The sequence below is a fragment of the Coptis chinensis genome, chromosome 5 (genome assembly GCF_015680905.1).
Source record: "Coptis chinensis isolate HL-2020 chromosome 5, ASM1568090v1, whole genome shotgun sequence".
NCBI classification, from domain to species: Eukaryota; Viridiplantae; Streptophyta; class Magnoliopsida; order Ranunculales; family Ranunculaceae; genus Coptis; species Coptis chinensis.
Genome location: NC_141460.1, coordinates 12607470 through 12632696, shown reverse-complemented (window position 1 = coordinate 12632696; position 25227 = coordinate 12607470). Strand labels below are relative to the sequence as shown.

The 25227-nt window shown below is 37.4% G+C and overlaps 1 protein-coding gene across 1 annotated transcript; it reads left to right on the top strand.

Annotated features, from left to right (window-relative positions):
* The first annotated feature begins 265 nt into the window (after positions 1 to 265).
* On the top strand, positions 266 to 643 carry LOC147496724 (protein FAR1-RELATED SEQUENCE 5-like). Its single transcript, XM_086562645.1, has one exon. It carries the CDS (start codon positions 266 to 268, stop codon positions 641 to 643), a length of 378 nt encoding a protein of 125 aa, XP_086418771.1.
* Positions 644 to 25227: the final 24584 nt, after the last annotated feature.

Here is a 25227-nt window from a genome sequence, read left to right as displayed (position 1 = left end):
TAATTCCTACGCTCGTAAAATCGGTTTTAGTATTAGGAAGGACAAAATATATTATAGAGCAGATAGAACAGTGAGAAGGCGATTCTTTGTATATTTCAAGGAAGGTGTGCGTAAAAAAGATAAGCGGAATGAAAATGTGAAAAATGATCGTAACGAAACAAGAATTGGTTGCAAAGCTCGCATGGCTGTTTCAAATGTGAAAAACGAATGGGTTGTTATTGAGGTGGTACATGAACATAACCACGAGTAGGCAACCCCATCCAAGATGTATTTGTTGAGGTCTCAAAGGCGTGTTAAAGAGCCACAAGGAGCAGAAATTAGTAGTTTAGATGCTATAGGAATTGCGTCTATTGATGGTTATAAATATATGACGCATCAAGCTAGAGGACTAGAAAATGTTGGTTTTACATACATCGATTATAAAAATTATCTTCGTAAGAAGCGTGAGCAAGAACTTGGCAAGCACGGAGATGGGAATGCAATTATAGAATATTTTAAAAGGAAGAAAGCTGAGAATCCATCTTTCTTTTACGATGAGTTGCGTGACGATGAAAATCAACTATCAAATATGTTCTGGGTAGATGCAACGTCAGTGATGGATTATAATTACTTTGGAGATATTGTTGTTTTTGATACGACTTAAAGAACAAACAAGTATAGACAACTGTTTGCGCCATTTGTTGGTATCAATCATCATATGCAGTCTATTATATTTGGGGGTGCGCTTTTGATAGATGAAAGTGCCGAGTCTTTTAAATGGTTGTTTGAAACCTTTTTAAAAGTAATGTAAGGAAAACCACCAAAAACTATTCTTACCGACCAGTGTCCAGCAATGGCGAAGGCTATCCCAATTGTTTTTCCCGAAACACAGCATCGTCTTTGTTTGTGGCATATATATCTAAATGTCGGAAAGCACCTCCACCATGTATACAGAGTTCCTGGGTTTCTAAACGACTTCAATAAGTGTGTATACAATTGTGAGACAGAGGATATTTTTTTTATCAAGATGGGACAAGATGTTGCGTGATTATGATCTTTTGGAAAATAAGTGGTTGGTTGAATTGATCAAAATAAAGAAGAAATGGGCATTAGTGTATGGGCGAGACATTTTTTGTGCAAACATGACCACTACTCAACGTAGGGAAAGTACCAATAGTCTTTTGAAAAATTATGTGAAGAGAAAGTACAGTTTGATTAAGTTTGTTCATCGTTTTGAGTGTCTACTTCAGTCTCGACGACAGGCATAAATTGAAGCTGATTTCAATTCATCTCAGATGTCCCAAAGGTTATTTGTCTCTACACCCATGCTAAAGCAAGCGTCTGATATGTACACACATGCTGTTTTTGAAATATTTGAAGTTGAGTATAAGGAACATCTTATGTATAACATCAAGGAATGCAGTGTTGATGGTACAACATACACATATGAAGTTACTAGAGAAGGGTCTGTAAGAAAGGTCGCAATTGATATGTCTAACTTTTAGACTGAGTGTAGCTGCAAAAAGTTTGAGTCCCTTGGCCTTATTTGTCGTCACATATTGAAGGTATTTTATCATAATAATATACATATGATTCCTAATCAATATATACTACAGAGGTGGACTAAAGCAGTGAAAGTCGGAGTTGTAAGAGACAATGGTAGCAAACCAAATTTGTCAAATTGCAATGCAGTTCAATCTTTGCGGTACAATGACTTATGTCATTTGGCAATGAAGCTTGTGACAAAGGGCGCAATCAATGAAAATAGATATTTGAAAGCTAAAGATGCACTCCAAAAGGGATTGGAAGAAGTTGAGCAGGTTGTACTAATGAAAGAAATATATTCAAGACAATGTTTGATAAGCACCCAAAAGTGTATTATGAAACCACATTGAGACATATAAATTTGGTTAATTATGTGTTTAATAATCATCAAATAAATATGTTTTCATACTTTTGCAGGTATTCGCAGTAAACATAAAAATATTATTTAAACCTGCGATAAAGCATGAGGAACGACATATATATGAATTCTTCCAAATCCGCACAGAAGCATCAAACTTCTGAAGCTCCTACCTCTTGAACCAGGACTCCGAATGCGACAAGTGAGTTGCTCAGACAATCAGGGCGATGAACTCTACGCATAGGCGGGAAGTTGTAAAATTGCCCAAAGACCGGACCGCCACTAGACTGCACATAGGACCCACTATGCGGGCCCGCAAGATTGGATGAGTTATCAATCATGGAGCATGTCAAGACAAAAATGACAAATTATTGGTGAAAAGTTGACACCTTGCATGTAATTAATTAGATTAGGTGTTAATAGTGAAAAAAAGGCAAGGTGTCACTTTGTTTTAATGTGGTGGATAAAAATGAAGTAAATGTGGTTTGATGTTTCATGTGGGAGGAAATGAGATTTCTCTCAAATGGAGAAGAAAACAAAACAAGGGGGGGACACTCTATTTACTCCCTTGACTTCTTTTCCTTACCTTGTATTATTTTAGTTCCTTAGTCATTTTTATTATTTAGTTTTTAGTTTTGTAAGAAAAGCTTGTAATAGTTTTAATAGAGGAAACTTTGGTTTTTTTCTAGAAAATAAATAGAAAGCAAGTGAGTTTAGATAGTTAGTCTTCTTCTTCCTTTTTCTCTCTATCTTTTTGTACTTCTAACTTGTAATCCTTTATCCCAAGGATCATGAGCTAACTTCCCTTTTGGGGAGTTAATCCAACTCATGTGAGAGAAAATATTTGTTGTTGGTTAGGAAGAACAACTAGACCTACATCCTATCCCAAAATGATAGTTGGTGTAGTGTCTAGTTAGGAATCAAAGTGATGAGCTTAGAGATAAGTCATTGCTTGGTTCCACTTGCTAACATGTATGAGCTTAGAGATGAGTCATACATGTTAGGGATCAAGTTTTCTTCTATTAGGACTTGTCTATGAGTCTAGGAAGAATAAAATGAATTTATTAAAATCAACAACAAAAGTTATCTTCACATGAGGAGGATTAGCTCTCCACATTTTCTTTAGTAAATTGTATTGTGTCTTAGTTGCATGATTTTGAATCTTAATGTTTTTCTTAATGTTTGTGTAGGAAAGAAACCTAGTATTAGTATTAAAACTTAAAAACCAAATTGTAGTTGTCTAGACTTTAGGTTGGTTCAATTCCTAAGAGTGAAAAACCAAATTGTAGTTGTCTAAAGACTTTAGGTTGGTTCGAATTCTTACTTCAACTTTACGAACACGAAGATCGTGAGTAAGGAAATCTTTGAATTCGCATTTTTCGCCAAATTAGAGAGTAAATCTCTAACGTAGTAAAAAGAGCAATATCAAAATGGCGCCGCTGCCGTTCTAAAGGCATAGGACTTGTGCTACAGATTGGAAGTTGCATCAAGGGGGAACCCCCACTCTCTTCCTTTTCGTTTCGTTCTTACGTTTTTTTTGTTTAATTTCGTATTTTGTCTCGCAATTGACCTGATCACTCACGGATTTTTTGTTGTACTTCCAGGTACCAAAAGTTAGGACTAGGAAAGTACACTGCAGGTGATTATAAGAGTTCTGTGAAAAGTTGAACTCATTGTGGCATAATTGACGCGTAGCGTGATAATTTTGGACTTCAAGCGTCTGCTAGTGTAACTTGCGTCCGCGGGTAACTTTGCTCATTTACTGCTCATCTAATAGCCCCAACATCCACTGCTAAATCCTGATCCATATCCAGACCTAACTCTCTGGACCTGTACCTGAAATTTCGAATATCTTTTGGGATTAATCACGTCGACGGATTGAAACGTCTGTTTCATTTCTTTGGCGGACTAGCGAGAAGCTACAGGTTCCAAATTTTTAGTGTTGTTTTTATTTTTAGTTATTTGCATGAATACCATGTATGTAGTATAATGTAATAGTTTATGGATTATTATTTACGTCTTAGGCTAGAAATATGCATGAATCATGTTAATACGCCCGTAAATATTTATATGCGATTAAGTGGGTATGAATTATATATTAATGTATATGTACATACCAATGGTACTGTTTTGCATGGTTATCTATATTTATATGCATAAGTGTCTATTATTGCATGTTTAGTATTTCTCTACGTATACGTACACGATATTGTTTAATAAGTCGATTTTGTCAAGAAAGAGGAGAACATTCCAACGAGGGTTAAAATCTGAGTTGGGTAAGTTGTTTCTAAACCCTACGGGTAAAAGTCGCTCTCTATATGACACTTTCGCAATCTCAATGAGTATTGCGAAATCGAATTATTATGTAATAGAAGAGTCGTATTTTAGTTTATGTATAATACGTTGTATGTTTAGTTTTGTCGTATTTATCTACATCATATTATACTATATTCACATGCTAATGTATTTCGATACGTATGAGTGATTCAAATTTGCCTGTTACTGTTGATATACGTCTACGTAATATCGACTTACAAATTAGCATACATATACGTATTACTGATGTATATATGCATGTATGTATAGAAGTATTTATCGATGACACAACCTTGCCTATTCGTATAGTTATACGTATGAGTAGAGTATCTTCACATGCTACTGCATCTAGTATTGTATGAGTATATCGTATTTGCATGTTTATATTTTCACCCTTGCATAAATCTTTGTTAAAAAAAAAAAAAAAAAAAATAAAAAAAATTAAGCCCTTGCATAAATTTTAATTTCATAAATCTTATTCATAATCATATTCCAACAGTGTCTAGGAAACTTGAAAGATTGAGGTTACTTAATTAGAACCGTACTTGCACGGAAAACCTCCCTCATATCTCTCTTGTGACTGGTTGTTTGGTTTATGCACACGTATTCTAGCTTCATCAAGCACGTTAGCAAAGCTGAGCTTAGGCCTACGTTGTTCAACTCTACAGCTTAAAAATAATAATAAAATTCAAGTAATAATAACTTTCTTCTATCGATTAGATCTAATTTTATGCTTGCATGAGATTACGGTCTGGTTTCACTAAAGATTTTGAACATACCTATCGTCGAAGAAAATACGATAAGCAATTGCGTAAGTTCTCACCTAAAAATTGTTCTTCTTCTGTTAATTACCTTCATCAAGATCCTTCGTCGCCATTAACTTCTGTCGTTATGGCCGACGATCCTCCACCAGCTGAGAAGCCCATGTCGGACTTCTATACTGCATTACAGGAAGGACCTTCTTCCTGCATCAAACTTGAGGACATTGTCGGTGATTTTCGTATTCCGCCAGACATTTTTAGTTTGTTACCTATATACCATGGTTTGGATCATGAAAAACCTTCCAATCATCTTCGTAGGCTTCAACAAGTGGCCACAACATTTCACCACCCAGCCGTCTCTAAGGAACAACTCTTACTTCGGCTGTTTCCATTCACTTTAGCGGAGAAAGAGTCAATTTGGCTAGCAGGACAACAGCCACAATCCATAGACACATGGAATAAATTAGTTCAAGCTTTCATGCTTCAATTTTACACTCAGAAGAAAACAATTGAAATGCTTCAAAAAATTCAATTCTTTCGTCAAAATCCTCATGAATCCTTTACGGAAGCATGGAGTCGTTTCACTGATCTTCTGTTAGAATGTCCTCACCACCAACTAGACAAAGTTGTCCTTGTTCGTTCATTCTTTAATGGTGCATGCGATCATCAAAAAGAAACTCTTGATATAATGAGCAGAGGTTGCTTCATGGACAAAGGAGCTCTGAAGCTTATACTTTTCTTGAAAAACAAGCAAAAAAAGGTACACACCTGGGGGTAGCGAGTCGTCTAGGTCATCAAAGGACAATGTTACAAAGGCCACATCTATTTTTGAGGTAAAATCCGATCGAATTAAAAAATTTGATAGAATCCTAACTAAAAAGTAGATGCCCTTGCGGTTCAAATAAACGATCAACTTCCAAAAACAGGTCATGAAGCGTTGACACATCCCTATGTGTTCTTTGTCTCAGTCCTGACCATCCCGATGTTTATTGTCCCTTGTTATATGCCTCCCTTTCTAAACAGTCGGAGGAGGCATGTGCATTCAACATTCCTAATGCACCTTGGAGACAACATCCGAATTTCGCTTGGCGCCAAAATAACCAACAAATGGGGGCTCCTCCAGGTTTCGCTAATCCACCTGTTCGACCTACCAACAATTTTATTCCATACCACCAAGGAAATAATCAACAATACCAACAAGGTCAATTTCAAAATAATTCCAATGCTAATTATCAAACCAACCGCAACCTTGTTCCAGCTAATCCAGATCCCAACTATAATCCACAACTTCTAAGCAATAATCGTGAACTACTACCTGTTGCACAACCTGCGCCACCCGTTACGGATAAGACAAATGAGACTTTCTTAGCTTACATGAACCAACAGTCTCAAATTTTAACGTCTATCCAACAATCACTTCAACAATTGGCGCAAGAAAAAAGTCGAGGAAAGCGTGTTTTCTGCCTGCAAGCGGTTCAAACCCTAAACCAGCAAACACAGCCTTTGAACTCACCAATACACCTAGTACAAGCACCCCCAACCAAGGTGAGGTGCATGCAATCACTACTCTACGATCTAGAAAAACTGTAGACAATCAAATACGTATGCCAGATGATCAACCAAAGGAATCCGAAGGATCAAATGAATCTATTTCCAATAATGAACCTACGGTGGATTCACCAGATCCAACAAAGTCAACATCTCCGAATGTAGGAAACAAGCAAGTTGACCCCTTTGCCAAATTCCGCCCTAAGGCACCGTTTCCTGCACGCTTGTCAAAGAATAAACCTGATGAGAATTTTGCTGAAATTCGAGAGACTTTCCAAAATTTGACAATCAACTTACCTTTTCTCGATGCCTTAAAGCTATTACCAAAACATGCAAAATTTCTGAAAGATATGTGCACCACAAAAAGGAGAACTAATGTTCCTCAACAAGCGTTCCTCACCGAACAGTTTTCCTCCATCACCGAACACAATGGTATAGTCAAATACAAGGACCCTAGTATACCAACAGTTCCATGTACCTTAGGTGACAAATATACGGCTACTGCGCTTCTAGACCTAGGAGCTAGTGTGAACTTACTTCTATATTACTTATTTAAACAACTAGGTCTTCATGAGCTCAAACCTACCTCCATGACTCTACAGTTAGCCGATCGTTCCATAAAGTATCCAAAAGGAATTGTGGAAAACGTCATTGTAAAAGTCCAAGACTTTTTCTATCCTGTAGACTTTGTTATTTTGGATACAGAAGTTGTATGTGATTCCATTCCTTTCATCTTAGGACGTCCATTCCTAGCAACTGCTAATGCTCTTATTAACTGTAGGGATGGTTCAATGACCATGTCCTTTGGAAATCTATCGGTCGAGGTGAATGTGTTCAAGTTGATGAAACAAATCCCAGAGCCTGACATTGATGGTGAGGTCAACGGGGTTGATGAAAAGATACGCAAGAGTATTTAACAAACTATTTTCCAGAAGATGAAGTGTACCAATTTCTTTCCTTTAGCGAATCCAAGTTTGAGGACGATGATTATGCACAGGAAGTAAATGAGTTATTAGAGTCAATACCATTATTTGACCCTACGACTGTGATGTCCAGTAACTTGGATGAACATCAATCTGTTTACTGCATGGATGATGACTTTCCTCAAGAATCTTTAATACCTACTCCGCCCACCCCTGATTTAAAACCTCTTCCTTCGGAATTAAAATACGTACAACTTGATCCAAATGGTCATCACCCAGTTATCATTTCTTCGCAATTGACTGACGATCAGGAAGGTTTAATTAATGTCATTCAACAACATCGTTCTGCTATTGGATGGTCCCTCGATGACATTAAAGGCATTGAACCTACTGTGTGCACCCATCGCATACACCTTGAAGAAAATGCTAAGACGTCGCGTGAACCGCAACGTCAACTAAACCCTACCATGAAAGATGTGGTACGAGAGGAAGTTTTAAAATTACTCGATGCGGGTATTATTTACCCTATCTCTGATAGTGTTTGGGTGAGTCCAATACACATTGTTCCCAAGAAATCTGGCATTAGAGTTGTGTGAAATGATAAAGATGAATGCATTTCCGCTCGTATCCCAGTGAAATGGCGAATGTGCATTGACTATCGCAAACTTAATGTCGTCACTCGTAAGGATCACTTTCCACTTCCATTCATCGATCAGATGCTTGAACGCTTAGTCGGTCATGCATATTACTGTTTTCTTAATGGTTATTCAGGTTATTTTCAGATAGTCATAGACCCTGCTGATCAAGAAAAGACCACGTTCACCTGTCCATTTGGTACATTTGCATATAGAAGAATGTCTTTCGGCCTTTGCAATGCACCTGGTACTTTCCAACGCTGCATGCTTCACATTTTCAGTGATATGGTTGAACGTTTTATGGAAGTATTCATGGACGACTTCTCAATATATGGAGATTCTTTCGATAGCTATCTATCAAATCTTGAAAAAGTCTTTACACGTTGTGAAGAGAAAAACCTTGTTCTCAATTGGGAAAAATGTCATTTCATGGTTACAAAAGGAATAGTCTTAGGACATATCATTTCAAAGGACGGAATCGAAGTCGATAAAGCTAAGATAGAAAAAATTGCTTCACTTCCTATACCAAAATCAGTTCAAGACATTCGCGCATTCTTAGGACACGCAGGTTTCTATAGGAGATTTATTCAAGATTTCTCAAAGGTTGCTCGACCTTTAACCAATCTCCTGCTTAAAGATGCCATTTTTTACTTCAGTTTCAATTGCAAACAAGCCATTGAGATTTTAAAAACCGCATTAACTATGCCTCCCATAATTCAACCACCTGATTGGTCTAAACCTTTTGAATTAATGTGTGACGCAAGCGACTATGCTATTGGAGCTGTACTAGGACAACGCCGAGAAGATAAGCCAGTTGTCATTTACTATGCGAGTAAAACCCTTAATGAAGCTCAACGTAACTATACCACCACTGAGAAAGAGTTTCTCGCCATTGTATATGCTTTGGATAAGTTTCATCCATACCTATGGGCTCTCAACTATTGTCGACCATATGGCGCCGTTATCTATTAGTGAAAAAGATGCAAAACAAAGGTTGATCCGATGGATTCTCCTTTTGCAAGAGTTTGCTCTAGAAATTAGAGATAAAAAAGGTTGCAAAAATGTGGTTGCAGACCATTTACCGCGACTTGTCGATTGATGTTGATATCGATACCGAACCTATCGTGATTCCTTTTCGGATGAACACTTGTACTCTCTATTTTTCGCCCCCTTGGTAATCGACATAGTAAATTACTTAGTTACCGAAGAAGTCCCTTCATTTTGGTCTCGTAATGACCGGAAAAAGTTCTTATCCACTGTGAAATTTTATTTCTGGGATGATCCCTACCTCTTCAAGTATTGTTCTGACCAACTAATCTACCGTTGCATTCCCGACTGGGAACACAATGATGTGTTATCCTTCTGTCATGAACAATCTTGTGGTGGTCATTTTAGTGGTAAGAAAACTGCGGCCAAGGTCCTACAATGTGGATTCTATTGGCCAACACTGTTTAGAGATGCACATGAGCATTGCAAAGCATGCAATCGTTGCCAGCAGCTAGGACGCATTACTCAACGCAATATGATGCCTTAAATCCCATTTTAATTGTGGAAATCTTTGATGTATGGGGCATCGACTTCATGGGTCCATTTCCAAATTCACATGGCTTCCTATACATACTAGTAGCAGTTGGCTATGTGTCAAAATGGATTGAGGCATTGGCATGTCGTGCTAATGATCATAAAGCGGTCGTTTTGTTAAGTAAAAGAAAATATTTTTCTCGATTTGGTGTTCCAAAAGCTATAATTAGTGATGGGGAAAACATTTCGCAATAAATTTTTGAATCTTTAGTAAAGAAATATGGAGTCACGCGACAAAGTGGCAACTCCGTATCATCCTCAAAACCAAATTGGTCAAGTAGAAGTCTCTAATAGAGAGATCAAATCCATTTTGAAAAAACTGTCAATCCATCTAGAAAAGACTGGTCTCTACGATTATCTAATGCCTTGTGGGCATACAGAACAGCTTTTAAGACACCTATAGGGATGTCTCCTTATCGCCTCGTTTTTGGAAAACCTTGTCATCTACCGGTGGAACTTGAGCACCGTGCTCTATGGGCCATCAAAAGTCTCAATTATAATACTAACGCGGCAGGCGTGAAGAGAAAATTGTAGTTAAATGAGCTTGAGGAAATTCGGAGTGATGCCTATGATCTCTCGAAATCCTATAAAGCCAACATGAAAAGAGTGCATGACAAGCACATATTGAGAAAAGATTTCAAAGTGGGTCAAAAGTTTTGTTGTACAACTCAAGATTACACATTTTTCCGGAAAAATAAAAAAACGATGGTGCGGTCCTTTCATCGTCTCTGCTGTCACACCATTTGAAAACGTAAATGATGACAAATTAATTTCAAGTAAATGGCCAACGCCTTTAAACATTATCATGAGTTGCGCTCTCCAGATGTCGAAGAGACTCTTCTCAATGATCCAGTCTACATAGACTAATATATTTGATGGTGTACTTCTTTCCATGTGTTTAAACAGAAAAAGTACGCCATTTGGGTAGCCGGGCCCTCTTCTATTTTCTTTTCTAAAAATCCCTAGAGTGTGTGGTTGCAAGCGCCGAAACCATAGTCCACAAAAACTCTACTTCAGAACTGAGTATAAATGTCTTCTGATAATCGAGCAAACGTGCCTCCTGGAAAACAATGGGTACCAAAAATTTCAACTCCTTCTTTCTCCTCCCTTTTCTATTCTCTTCCTCGCGAACTCCAACTCATCATTTGGTGCAAATCTCACCCATCTCGAATAGGTAATGGTCGTAGTACTTTTGCTCAAAAGCGACGGGCGAAAAGGATGGGGTGGTGTATGAACCGGTCAAACTCCTTTCTCGTCGTGTCTTGATCTTCTATCCGAGATGAGCCGGTATAAGGTATATTATTGTCTGACACTAGCTCAGCAGGATAAACTTCGTCGTTGTCCCGTTGTTCCCACAGGTTGGGATTCGTCTTGAGGATCTGACATTAAAAGACTCACATTCATCTTGAGGATCTAACGTTGAAAGACTCACATTCGTCTTGAGGATCTGATGTAAAAAGACTCAACATGTATATACTCGTTTTTTATTTTTCCCTTAGAACCAAGCATGGTGCCCAAAGAGAGTCGTGATATGCAACATCGGACATTTCCTAGTTCGTGCGGGCAATGGATTCCACCCAGGCCAACCCCGATTGGTTTTCTATGTGACTGTATCAAGGGGCGGTTTGAGGCTATACCATATGTACTAAGGGTAATATTATTATTAGACCATTGCACATTGGTCGGGGTAATGTACCGCCTCGAACCCTAGGCCCCCAAAACATAAAGGTTAAGTCCACGGTCGATTGGATTGGGTTAAGCCCTTTGAGCCGACATGAAAGTTGCCTGAGTTAAACTGTTGTGATGTGTTGTTTTATTTGGACTGCCAGTGTTGTTGACACGTTCCTTTCGACTTGTACATTTGTATATAAAAATTGTAAATAAATAAATAAAAATAAATAAATAAATAAATAAAAAGGTTTGAATGTGATTTTGTCATATTCCAGTGAATGGCATTTTTAATGCCGATCGTTTTGATATATCATTGTTTCAATTTGGAGTTAAAACGAATCGAAATTCCACGTTTAAAATTTCGGAACATTTCGGGACATAAGGGGAATTTCTGGAATTCATTTGGGTTTGGGCCAAAAATTGGACTGACCCAAAAATCACGGGACCGTTTACAAAACCCACACGCGGGGCACCCACGCGTCCATCCCTCACATTTTTTCCCCCTCAAAATCCGGATCTTGGTCTCCCTCACACTCACCTCGCGCACGACGACTATACAGACCTGAATTCAACAGGCGCACGCGGACTAAACTCCACCAATTCGAACTCCCTTCCTCCAGCACCATCTCCTCCATCACTCCTAGCAATTTCCACCTTCAGAAATTCATCTAGACCTTGCTATGGCAGCACGAAGGAGAATCACAGTTGAGAGAAATTTTGAAAATCTCTACAATTCCGGGATGTTTCATCCATTTTTCGATGAGGAAATTGCTAGTAGAGAGTGGGAATATCTCTTGCATCGAATTCCAGCTGATTATTCCAAAGATTTGGTGTTGAAATTTTACGACAATGGAGGTTTCCGAGGTGATGAATTTTGGATTACGGCGGATGGGTTGGAACGTGAACTCACGTTGGAATTAATATCGAATACAGCACAGATTCCAATAAACTCTGATAATCCGACCCTGTTGTTGTCAGAGTATCCGACTATGAAGGACTTAATGTTTGACACGCTTCTCGAGGGAGAGTACAATAATGGCTCGAACTGCGTGTACCAGCACTCGCTCAGACGAAACCAACTAGCCGTCACTCAATGGCTGGTGCACAACGTCATTGGAACTTCAAAGACGTCTGACGTGAATAAGACATTCTTGCACCTGCTGTGGATCCTCCAGGAGAAGAAGAACACTTTCTGTATGGTCCATTTCTTGGGCCATGTTCTTACGACCGCGTCAAACAAGTCAGCTCCTCTTGCTGTACTTGTTACTCAGCTTATGCTTAACTTAGGGTTCCAGTCCGCAACTCCTTTCATTCCAACAAGGTCTTTCGAGAATTTTGGAATTTTCGAGACTTGTATTCTAGACCACTGGGACCCAGTAGCTAGAGATGATATTGAGCGTGATAACGTTACCTCCTCCCCCCTTCACCACCGACTGTTTTAATGGGGCTACCATCGCCGAATCAACACTCCCATGGAAGCCTTGAGACACATGAACACTAGTATGCGCTAGGATGTTTCTTCATCAGGAAGAGATGCTTACTTCCCAAAATGACTTCCAGCAAGAAATGCGTAATCGCCAAGGCCGTTTCCAGAGAATGATGATGGCAAATCAGCGGCAATTCCAAGATCAATTGCTACAGTCTATAGGCCACATTCCGGACCGGTCGGTTCGTTCGCGGGTTTAACGACGATTGGAAACCCGAATTTCATCTTCGCTAACCCGGAGGATTCCCAGTAGTGTTTATTTCCCTTGGTTTAGAAATGACTATGTCATTTATTTCCCTTATGCATTGCATTTTTAGTTTTCTTGTGATAAAAATATTATATATCGGTTGATTTCTCATAATTTTGTATCTCTAGACGGTTTGAATGAGAAATTATTTATGTTATGCAATTACTGTACTTTCTAATATAGTAGTTTGTTCCTTGAGGCATTGGGCCTACTCTCAAGGCCCAACGGTCAGAACCCAATGGACTGATCCAAACGGTCAGATGCCCAACGGTCAAAAATCTAATTATAAATACAACTCTACTTTTCCATTTTCCCTCATCCCCTTCTCTCACTCTTCACAAATTCTCATTTTCTTGATCATAATGAATCCAATCGAGCGATGGGAAAAGGAGCAACGCGAATGGGCTATCACCGTATTCGTGATAATAGTGTTTATTATTATTTTGCTGTCACTCATGCATAACATGATCCTGCACATCTAGATCTATGTAACCATCTCTCTTTCCGTCTGTCGTTTTGTATATTCGTATGGTGTGTTAAATAATTCTCACACATTTGTACGGGTTACGTATTAAATGGAGAAGTTTCGTATTAAATATTTGTGTATATTAGTTATCTTTTCCTCTAAAAAAAAAAACACCATCCAAAACTCACCAAAATAATTAATTGATACTTATGGTGTTCAGAGAAGATCGTGCACGCTATAAGATACGCATAACACTTGTCACACATGCAGCTCAATTATTCTATCCATATTCTATTACTGCGGTATGATCATCATTTCTGAAATTACGTGTAAGTCTAACTACCCTGTGAAACTTTCTTCCATATTTTCTAACATTGAACAATCTCATTAATTGTTTTTGGAAATCTGACATAACAAGACTTACTATGGATCCCCATTGTTGCTGTTCATAACCACATGGGTCATTAACTACACTTGGAATCCAGATTGGTACAGACTCATAGATTGGCTATAAATCTATTCTTTTTCAGCCATTCTCATTCAAACAATTTTCACTATCCTTCCCTCAGTAATACTAACAAATGGATCAACCAAGAAAAATAATGCCCGAGAAAGACTACCTAAAAGTTTTGGAAGATGGCCGGTTTTATCCTTATTTTGACACCGAAATAATACGTCGGGGATGGACGCCTCTTCTATATCATTCAGCAGCTTGTTATTCTTGAGAATTGGTTTTGATGTTCTACCAATTTATAGGACCTGAGAATGGAAAATTCTACTTCAATGCTTATGGACGGCGATTGGAATTGACTAGGGAAATTATCTCAGACATACTTCAAATACCAATGAATACCCAGGAGTTCCTTTTTCCAGAGTCATTATTTGATTATGTCAAAACTTTACTAAGAGCTACCATATCTCATGGCGAAGTGGGAAATAGACATCACGTTGTTCTTCAACGCTCTTTGAAACAGAATCAACGAGTTGTGCTCCACTGGTTGGGACACAATGTGATAGGTACATCTCACCAATCAGAAGTCACAAAGACTCAACTCCACCTGCTTTGGATTTTGCAGAATCAAAGAGATGATTTTTGTCTAATCCAACACCTCTAGAACGTGATCACTACGAAAACAAGAAAGTCAGCACCTCTACCTCTACCTACTTTAGTCACGCAAATTATGATGTGTTGGGGTTATCCAGTAATTTCTCCAGAAACACCACTTCAAAGAGCACATATTAGTGTACTCCAAACAGACTACTCCATTGGTTTTTGGATTCCTGATACTCTGACAGATGAACAGAACGACCCAAGCTCAAACCCTGAACATTTCTTTGATGAAAATGTCATGCTAAATTTTTTTAATCCCATGGAAGGCATTCAATTTCTTCATCAAGGAATGCGGGAACTATACGCTCGTCAGAATATCATCATTACAACTCTTAAGGATTTCCAAGAATGTCAAGCAAAGCATGATGTTGAACAGGAGGAAATCTTGGAAAATCATTCTCAGTCCTTGCATAATCACGCTCTCCTTATGGAAAATCAAACTACACTCTCTGCCAGCCAAGGGGACATTCAGATGCAGCTCGGCCAACAAATAGAAGAACTAAACAATGGTGCACGATATGCGACTCCAAGATCAACATAATAATCCATAATTTTCTAATATTACTAAGTAAATAATCGTATATGTTATTACATTTTTCGTCGTATTATGAATTTTGTCTTATCTTTGTGTCTTCTTTTGTATGAAATGATTAATAGGATTGCATCATTTGCGTTGTGACTAATATAATTTTAACATGTGCTTACAGGAGGATCTATTTTCTTACATACTCATTTATCCATCCAGTTTGCCTTTGTCGTTACCTATTTCTTTACTTCATCCACTATGGCATCTTCATCAATTGCATCTTCATCAAACATGGTATCTCCCAAACTCATTCCTGATCAATCCTTTCAGTCTATGATGGATTCCAATACCTATGGCCATCTTTTCCGTGACTACATTACAAACATCGGGTGGTCTTCCCTAATTCTTCAACCTAACCAAACTTATTCTCCGAGTTTGGCTGCATACTTTTATGCTAATATGGAAGATACACCAGCATTCAACCATGCACATGGTTTCTACTTACACGGGTTCACAATCCTAGTTGGTGACACACCTCACATCTTTTCTGAACAACAACTTGCCCTAACTTTGGATCTTCCATACCACGAACCTGTTGCATCATGGCATTACATCTATCATAATTCTTACCGTTCCTTTCAGTGGCAAACGTTTCGTGACTCTTATGGTGATGGTCTTGAGATTAAACGGGAAGGAAATGGCCATGTGCCATGGCGCGACATCACCATTCCATTAGCAAGCATGACCATGAACATAGGGACTGCGATGTTATTTGTACTCTTGAACATTATGGGAGATTGGCATTTTTCTACGGCCAATGAGGCTGCCTGCGTCGTATTTAGTGCACTGGCTCAAGGTCATACATTATTTTACATCTTAGGTTGTGTTATCTCCAACCTGAAATGAGCTCGCACTTTTCAGGATCAGTATATACTTTTACCGGTCACCGCTTACCGAATCATGAAGACACATTTCCCACAGTTTGCAGCTACTTTTCATGACTGGGTCAAGGTAGATTCTATGTGCCCGGCAAACAGAATCATTTGTTCATTGAGGTTTCGGCAATGGAAGCGTCCCGCTCGGTACCTGAGGCATGTTCGTTGTTACTCGAAGGATGAAAATATGAAGAAACATTTGAGGAAATCTGGAGACGAAGAATGGGCAGAAATTTGGCAGACTATTATCTTTTATAGCGATGCTAAGGAAATGCATTTCCTTAAAGAGGATGCCAGACCTTCACATCCTGCTGGATGGTAAACTTGAGCTTGCCATTGTACATATATCTAGCTAAACCTTATGTTTGGTGTGCTATTGTTTTTCATGTTTCGTATGCTATTGTTTTTCATTATTTCGTGTGCTATGTTTAGTGTGCTATTGAACATTTTATTGTTCTTTCTGAATAATATATTATGTTCTCCAACCTTTCTGTTCCAACAATCTAGCCCTAATTTTGCTCACGGTTCTCAGGTACTTTCTCTTTTTAATTGTTGATACTTCGAGGACTAAGCATCATTATGTTGGGGTGCTTTAACCCTCAGAGCAAATATTAGGCAAATTGTAACCTGTATATAGTTTTTATTTTCATGTTAATAATTGTACTTAGTGACAAAGCCTTGTTTCCTTTTCAATGATGAAAATTGTCTAGAAATCTCACATTAGTATCCGAATTAGGATTTGTTTTTAAGAAACTTAAGATAATATGTATGCAATAGTTTATACATTTTTTCATGAACATTCATGTACTGAGTATCATCGATTGTACATAGCAATAAGTTTCTGGAACCAACAGTTAGTTACTCAAACTATAAATCCTGTGAGAATCTAACAAAAAACCTTGACATGAGTGATTTGTGTGTGATGACACAGATGAGTAGTTTTTCCGATTAGAGAAAATCACGCATCTACTTACTTGATCACCACCCGAACCCTAGGCGAGAATTTAGGCCATCTTTGGATCGACATAGCTAAAAATTCTTATCTGTTACAAATTTTACCGCTAGTCACTCCACTGAACCTTTCATCAAACCTTTCACTTTCACCAAAAAAATTCCTTACCCATCTATTAAACCAAATAAAAGAACCTACCTAAGTGATGAGTATGAGAAATAGGATGAAATGTGGAAAGAATAAAGAGAAAGACTTGTCCCAAATAAAAGTCAGTTACTTGCTTCAGGAAAGAAAAATAGAATCATGTTCTTAAGCCATCTAGATTAAAAAAAAAAAAAAAACCATTAGAGGCTTAAGAACAAGGTTGGAAAACTCAGTTAGAAGAAGGAAAGAAAACAAGGATTTCTCTAGTGTAAATATATGAAGACCTTATTCTCTCATACTCGTAAATTTTGATTATCCATTTCCATTTTCTTGTACACTATCACCTAAGCCCCACAATACCTAATAAATACCTCAAGCTCAATTAGGAGTAGGGTGGTGTGATAATAAGTAGTAGACATGATTGATCGACATCGGCTCCTCTAACTGTCATTGAGATGTGAGGAAACGTGTGCCCACTGCACACTGGAGTTAACAAAACCTGATTGGAAAATTTTTGAGTGAAATTGTGTTTCTGACACATACCTGTGAGAAACCATTTAGGTACACTCTCCAAAGGATTCAGAAACAACCCTGCTAGTACATTTCAATGAAAAGTTCACTGCATGCATGATCATATATAGATGTTTTAAGTATTGAATACATATTAACTTGAGTTTCAAAGAAATCAATCCTCGTTCCCTGCTAAGGAGATGTATGAATATCTGAGATTAATTTAGGAAACGAGTTTTTGTCACTGAGTCATTGTAGTATAAATGAAGTTTGTGAGTATCTTCTCTGGAAAACTCTCACGAGGCTATAACTCGTCCACTAGAGAATTCCTAGTGGTTTAAAGCCTTGTTGCATATGGTCAATGCAACCGCACTCTACGAAACGAGAATTAGTTAGGACTACACATTTTTGGCCACTTATCTGTTTTAATGTCTCTTCTTTGCTTGAGGACAAGCAAAGAGTTGTTTAGGGGTAGTGTGATAAGCACCCAAAAGTGTATTATGAAACCCCATTAAGACATATAAATTTGGTTAATTATGTGTTTAATAATCATGAAATAAATATGTTTTCATACTTTTGCAGGTATTCGCAGTAAACATGGAAATATTATTTAAACCTGCGATAAAGCACAAGGAACGACATATATATGAATTCTTCCAAATCCGCACAGAAGCATCAAACTTCCGAAGCTCTTACCTCTTGAACCAGGACTCCGAATGCGACAAGTGAGCTGCTCAGACAATCAGGGCGATGAACTCTACGCATAGGCGGGAAGTTGTAAAATTGCCCAAAGACCAGACTGCCACTGGATTGTACATAGGACCCACTATGCGGGCCTGTAAGATTGGATGAGTCATCAATCATGGAGCATGTCAAGACAAAAATGACAAATTATTGGTGCAAAGTTGACACCTTGCATGTAATTAATTAGATTAGGTGTTAATAGTGAAAAAAAGGCAAGGTGTCACTTTGTTTTAATGTGGTGGATAAAAATGAAGTAAATGTGGTTTGATGTTTCACGTGGGAGGAAATGAGATTTCTCTAAAATGGAGAAGAAAACAAAACAAGGGGGGACACTCCATTTACTCCCTTGACTTCTTTTCCTTACATTGTATTATTTTAGTTCCTTAGTCATTTTTATTATTTAGTTTTTAGTTTTGTAAGAAAAGCTTGTAATAGTTTTAATGGAGGAAACTTTGGTTTTCTTCTAGAAAATAAATAGAAAGCAAGTGAGTTTAGATAGTTAGTCTTCTTCTTCCTTTTTCTCTCTCTCTTTCTTGTAATCCTTTATCCCAAGGATCATGAGCTAACTTCCCTTCTGGGGAGTTAATCAAACTCATGTGAGGGAAAATATTTGTTGTTGGTTAGGAAGAACAACTAGACCTACATCCTTCCCAAAATGATAGTTGGTGTAGTGTCTAGTTAGGAATCAAAGTGATGAGCTTAGAGATAAGTCATTGCTTGGTCCCACTTGCTAACATGTATGAGCTTAGAGATGAGTCATACATGTTAGGGATCAAGTTTTCTTCTATTAGGACTTGTCTATGAGTCTAGGAAGAATAAAATGAATTTATTAAAATCAACAACAAAAGTTATCTTCACATGAGGAGGATTAGCTCTCCACCTTTTCTTTAGTAAATTGTATTGTGTCTTAGTTGCATGATTTTGAATCTTAATGTTTTTCTTAATGTTTGTGTAGGAAAAAAACCTAGTATTAGTATTAAACTTACTCACTAGTTCCCTAAGAGTAAAAACCAAGTTGTAGTTGTCCAAGACTTTAGGTTGGTTCGAATCCTTACTTCAACTTTACGAACACGAAGATTATGAGTAAGGAAATCTTTGAATTCGCATTTTTCGCCAAATTAGAGAGTAAATCTCTAACGTAGTAAAAAGAGCAATATCAATGTTCGAAGTCCAAAAGATCCACAAATGTTGAAGAAAATGATGACAAAGTATTGGTTGTTGTATCCGGATCTAAAAAAGGGAGACCAATGAACGGGACCCGACCGAAAGGCGTATTGGAACTTTAAAAGAAAAAGAAACAAACGAGCACAACACAAGTGCCTTCAAAAAAGATAAAGAGAAACAAGAAAGGTTTGTCATAATTCACATACATTTTTATTTTGCTAATGTGATTGCATATATTGACTCATTTATTTCTCATCTAACATTTGCCTAACATTTTAACTTGTCTCATCTTATTTTTTTTTAAGAACAAGGTGATATAAATATTGCTCAAGGACTACCTGATTTAAATGAAAGTGTTCATCCTGAAGAGAATACTATTGGAACTCAATACAGTCAAGTATGTCTATCTTTATATCATTTTATTTATTGTTGCTGAAATGTTTTACGTGCCAATACTTATATTTTGGTTTTGTAGCAATGTAGTTTATACCAAATTGGAGGGCAATCACAATCAACCAACATGTGGGGACTACCTAATTTAAATGAATGTGTTCATCTTGAAGATAATACTATTGGAACTCAATACAGTCAGGTATGTTTATCTCGATATCATTTATTTGTTGTTGGGATACCTCTTTTACGTGCCAATATTTAGATTTTCATTTTGTAGCAATGTAGCTTATATTAATCTCTTTACTAATATAGGCTTTCAAATTTGAGGAATATCAATTACCGCCACGTAGAAGGTTAGACTTCAGCAATAATGAATCTGTATTACTGGGGTTGAGTGGATCGCCTGATGACCTTGACTCATTTAGCTTTCAAGAGCTCCTTGACGGAAAATTTGATTTGGAAGACTCTCAAATTGTCAGCAATAATGACGACAAGAAAAGAGAAGAGGCCAAAAGAAAATTGAAGAGAAACAGAAAAAAAAAATATTGGGTCGGAGATAATTCTAAAAAATGAAGACCTCAAGCATAAGTGGGAAAATATTTTGCGCGACTTTAATCCTTTGATCTGCGATATGATTAAAGATTTGGCTGAGGTAACCCCGGATGGGCATTGTGGTTATAGATCCATAGCTACACTGTTAGGATATACAGATAATTTAGCATGGCGGACAGTAAGGGGTCTTATGTTGGAAGAGTTGCTGCAATATGCAGATTACTATACAAAGTTGTACGGTAATGACGGGTTTGAAAACCACAAAAGAAACTTAGAGTGTACCAAGTCTTATACAATGAATGAGAAAAAATGGCTTGATCTCCCGGACATGGGTTCCTTAGTTGCAAGTGTTTTTAATGTTGTTTTTGTCACTATATCGCCACCAAAATTATGTGTTATGTACTTCCCGTTGAGGACAGGTCCAGAAGAAATGTTCCGGATAATCGTTGTTTGCCACATAAATGAAGGAACACATTTTGTGCCAATTGTGCTAAAGGATAATGCTCCTCTACCTCCGGTTTGCCCCGGTTGGCAGTCTGTTAGATGGCCAGAAGCAACAATGTGGGAAACTGTTCTAAAAGGAAAGTTGGACAAGTGGGCTGGATCAGTTCCGACCAATATGCAGAAGCTACAATATGTTTATCTAGATTAGTTTTAGTTGTTGGAAGAAAAAAAAATAGCACTTGCTTTATATTTCATTTATGTAGGAAGTCTTGATTTGTAGTTAAATGAGAAAACTTACGTACTTACATTTTGTTTTTATTTGTTGTTTGTTTAAAATTCAGTGAACTTGTAAACTGAGTGTTTTCACTCTAACTCTTGTGTTCTTGAATTATAACGATGGTATTTTGGACAAATATGACTTGCCGATGACGTTATTATACTGCCTTGGGATGCTACTAGCTAATTAGTGTTTTTTAGCTAAAAGTGGAGGGCAGGACAACTCGAGTATCAAATGCAAACGTACTTTTCCACTTACAGTGTCTATTTGGTGTTCTCTCCAGCTCATAAGTTTGCAGGCCCTAAAATGGACATTGCTTTGGAAGAAGATGGGCAGCAGACGAGTTTCCTTGCTTCAGATGCCGACGAGTATGCTGATGCCATCCTCCAACTTCTGAGGTTGCCAGTAGGAGAGGGACTTAAGATGGCAGCAGCTGCAAGGAAACGTGCCAGCCGGTTTTTTGAGCATCTACCCAATCGTGTCCTCTTCCAAGTGAACAGTGGGAAAATTGTAAACATATCAGATCAACGTTTAAGACATGCGTGCTACAGACTGGGATGCAAGTACTTTCTAAGTTGGACTGCATAGTTCCTAATTTGTCCTTGATTGACATATCAGAAAAAACACCAAATGGTCTCAGGCGTATTGCCAAATTAGTTCCAATATTTCCAAATCCCATGATATATACCTGAACAAGATACATAGAACCATTGATAATGCGATCGTAGAATATGCAATCTAGTAATACAATGAGATGAAAACATCAATTGTGTGCATGGTTTATAGGCCCCTAAATGGAGCAGGGTCAGGTGGTCTTTCCTTTGATGATCTCCTTTCGGGAAATTCTGACCCTATCAAAGAAAGGCATGTGATCTCACAATTTCATTTTTTTATTTAACTTTTTGCACAGACATGAGAAATTTTCATTACAAAAAACTGCTCAGTAAATTCTTTTCAAACGAGCTTTACAAATCTGCCAAATGTCTATTTTAAAGAATCATATTAGACTGATAGTATTCCAACCATAACTAACTGCACTAGATCAACAAAAAAATGACTCTGTTGCTCACTCGAGGGATCTAGGACCCTTCCAACAAGAACCACCATTCCTTAACTTCTATGCTAGTTTGAGCACTATGTATGTATTACTCTAGGGCCCCATTTCTCATTGTGAGACTAATTTGGATTCACTCCAAATAAGGCTTCTGCAGATTCAATACTCTTTCAAGCAATGTCTATCTTACTAGCAGGTGCCGACTAGCAAAGTCAGTAAAACCTTCGGATGATGATACCTATTTTTTATTTATTTTTATTTATTTGATGAAAAAAACTTTATTGATAAGAACCATATATATAAGCTACAATCAACTGATATAAAAGTGTTTAAACCAGGAAGGACAAAGATAACTTACCTATTGCATACCAGAGTCTGACAAAAGGCCAAGTGAGGGAGATTTTCATAAACCCAAACCAACAGACATAACCCCCTGTAAAGGACCAACTCCTACTTTACAACAATCACCGAGATTCATTGCGAGGACCCCAAAGCAACACAGAACCACTAACAATTCAACGAGAGCTATCAAGAAGCACCTGAATCATTGAAGGATCTTGGTGGACTTGAACCACCATCTCTTGAGATACATTGGAGACATGGTCCAATTCTCAAGCGCTTTTTCCATTTAAGCTAAAGATCCATTATACATAGTTGTTAAGTACATAATTGAAAGTGGCACTGAGGATACTCGGAAATAGTAATACTTTGAGAGAGGAATTGTGAGCAATATTCTGTGCAAGCTATAATACCTGTCTCTCCAGACAAGCCAAGTTTGAGCACTGAAGGTTTGGCTTCATTGCCATGGTTGGGAAGAAGTCCTTTAGAGCATTATATCCCTACAATGCAACAATAACATATCGAAAATCAACTATAGAACTCAGAATAGTTGGAAAGTCAACTTTAATAGCTCAAACAAAAGCAATGTTAAACTTTACATTCACGATATAAGAAGACTTTGAGTAGATATGAATCTCTACGACAATCATGAATGAAGCTTAAATAAGGCATTTACCAACATTACCAGCTAGAATACAGAGCAAAAGAATAAAATGCTCACCAGGTAAGGAGATACTTGTCCAAACTGAAGCAAGTATTTTAGCGTGTTTTGGACTAGCAAGGCATCAACAACCCCCTACAAAATCGATAATTAGACTATGTGCCCTTATATTATAATTGCTTAGAATGCCAGAAAAATAGCCAATGTCTGCACAGAACCTTGCTCACAATTCCTCTCTCAAAGTACTAATCCGAAAGTGGCGAACAGAGTAGTATAAGCCACCCAAGCTCCACAACTAAGTTGTACAAGTCCCAATATTGCAATAACTTTACTCAAATCATAACTAGTCTTCATTAAACCTTCCAAAACTTGTCTCATTTCATTTGCAAGTGCCGATTCGTCTCGTTCCATTGTCAGCCCCTTGATTTCTTGGTGTTTAAATTGTTGGGCTTCCTCCCCCTTCTCATTAGAAGATGAAAATTTTCTCAATTGAGAAATTTGCGAAATTGAATAAGTGGGGTTGGTTAAAAGAGTTGAGTAATAAGATTTGAGATTGGGCTTTTGTTGGGGTGGAAAGATGAATTTGAATATTCTTTTGTGTTCGAAGAAGAGAGAGAAAGAATGTGGAGATAAACCACGCACTGAATCTTCCTAGTTTGTAGCCGATTTTTTTTGTTCGTTGTTGGATTTTATCTAACAGTGTTAGTTGCCGTAAACTTTTGGAGTTAAATGAGTAGACAGGTGTCAATATAATTTTGTTAGGTGTAAAATACTCTTTTTTACACACGGGCGGAGAAAATCCGACCTTTTTCCGGATAATAACCCAGAGACAAGAAAAGGGCACCAGAGAAATGTATTTGATAGATTGCACAAAATAAGTTCTCATAAAATTTCTAACTGAAATGGCAGGAAAATATAGGGTGATCTTGGACATACCCATAAAAACACTCCCGTACCCCAACTTTGAAATAAATAAATAAAATTGTTTAAGACACATTTAGGTTCCTAAATTACCCTTTCTTTTATTAAGTATATCAAAGACAAAACAAAACAAGTGTTTATCCTTCCAGCAAACACAAACCCTTCACACTTATTTTCCTTTTTTTCTGTCATTTTTTTTCTCCTTTACGAAAGGAATTAGAAAGAGATAAAATTGTAGAATTTAGTCTTCCTCCTCCTCTCACTCATCAGCCATTGATGTATTTTTTCCTCATTGCAGCTCCTTGCTGTCTTTCTCATTTTCCGCCTGAGAAATTTTCAATTTGATATATTTCTACTAAACTCCTTTAACCCTTCTACAATGATGAAGAAGAAGTAATTGCAATAAGAAAAAAAAATCAAATTTGAAGCAACTTCTAGAAGAGGAAAAAAACAATTTGTTTTTTGGACATTCTTTTACCTTTATTAGAAGTTCTCTTATGTGTAGTGTAGTAATACAAAGATTCTTCAAGGTCCAGAGTATTATTTTCAATTTTTTTTATTTGTTGTTTCCTTTTGGAATGAGTCTCTAGGTGTTTTTGTTTTTTCTCTTTCTTTACTCCTATTGGAAATATCTCAAATTAATTTGGAAGATGTTATTGGGGTAAATTAGTTATGGGGTACGGAAGTATTTTTATGGGTATGTCCAGGATCACCCAAAATATATGATTTGTAAAAAGATTTTCTCACTCAACTTCCCCTCAGAACCTCTTTATTTCTTACTGAAACCTTTCCCTCTGAAGTCTGAAGTCTGAACCTCTTTACTTGGTATTTTAGTAGATTTTCTTACTGAACCTTTCCCTCTGAACGTTTTTACATCTTTTTATAGGAGATTTTCTAGATTCTCACCTAACAAACCTATTCACTGAAAGACTGAAAAGGCTGAGGTAACGGTCAGTTTAACTAAACATAAATGTTTTCAACCAG

Bases quoted from the DNA above. Each gene is read 5' to 3' on its own strand.
- LOC147496724 (XM_086562645.1), top strand. From the start codon at position 266: ATGTATTTGTTGAGGTCTCAAAGGCGTGTTAAAGAGCCACAAGGAGCA.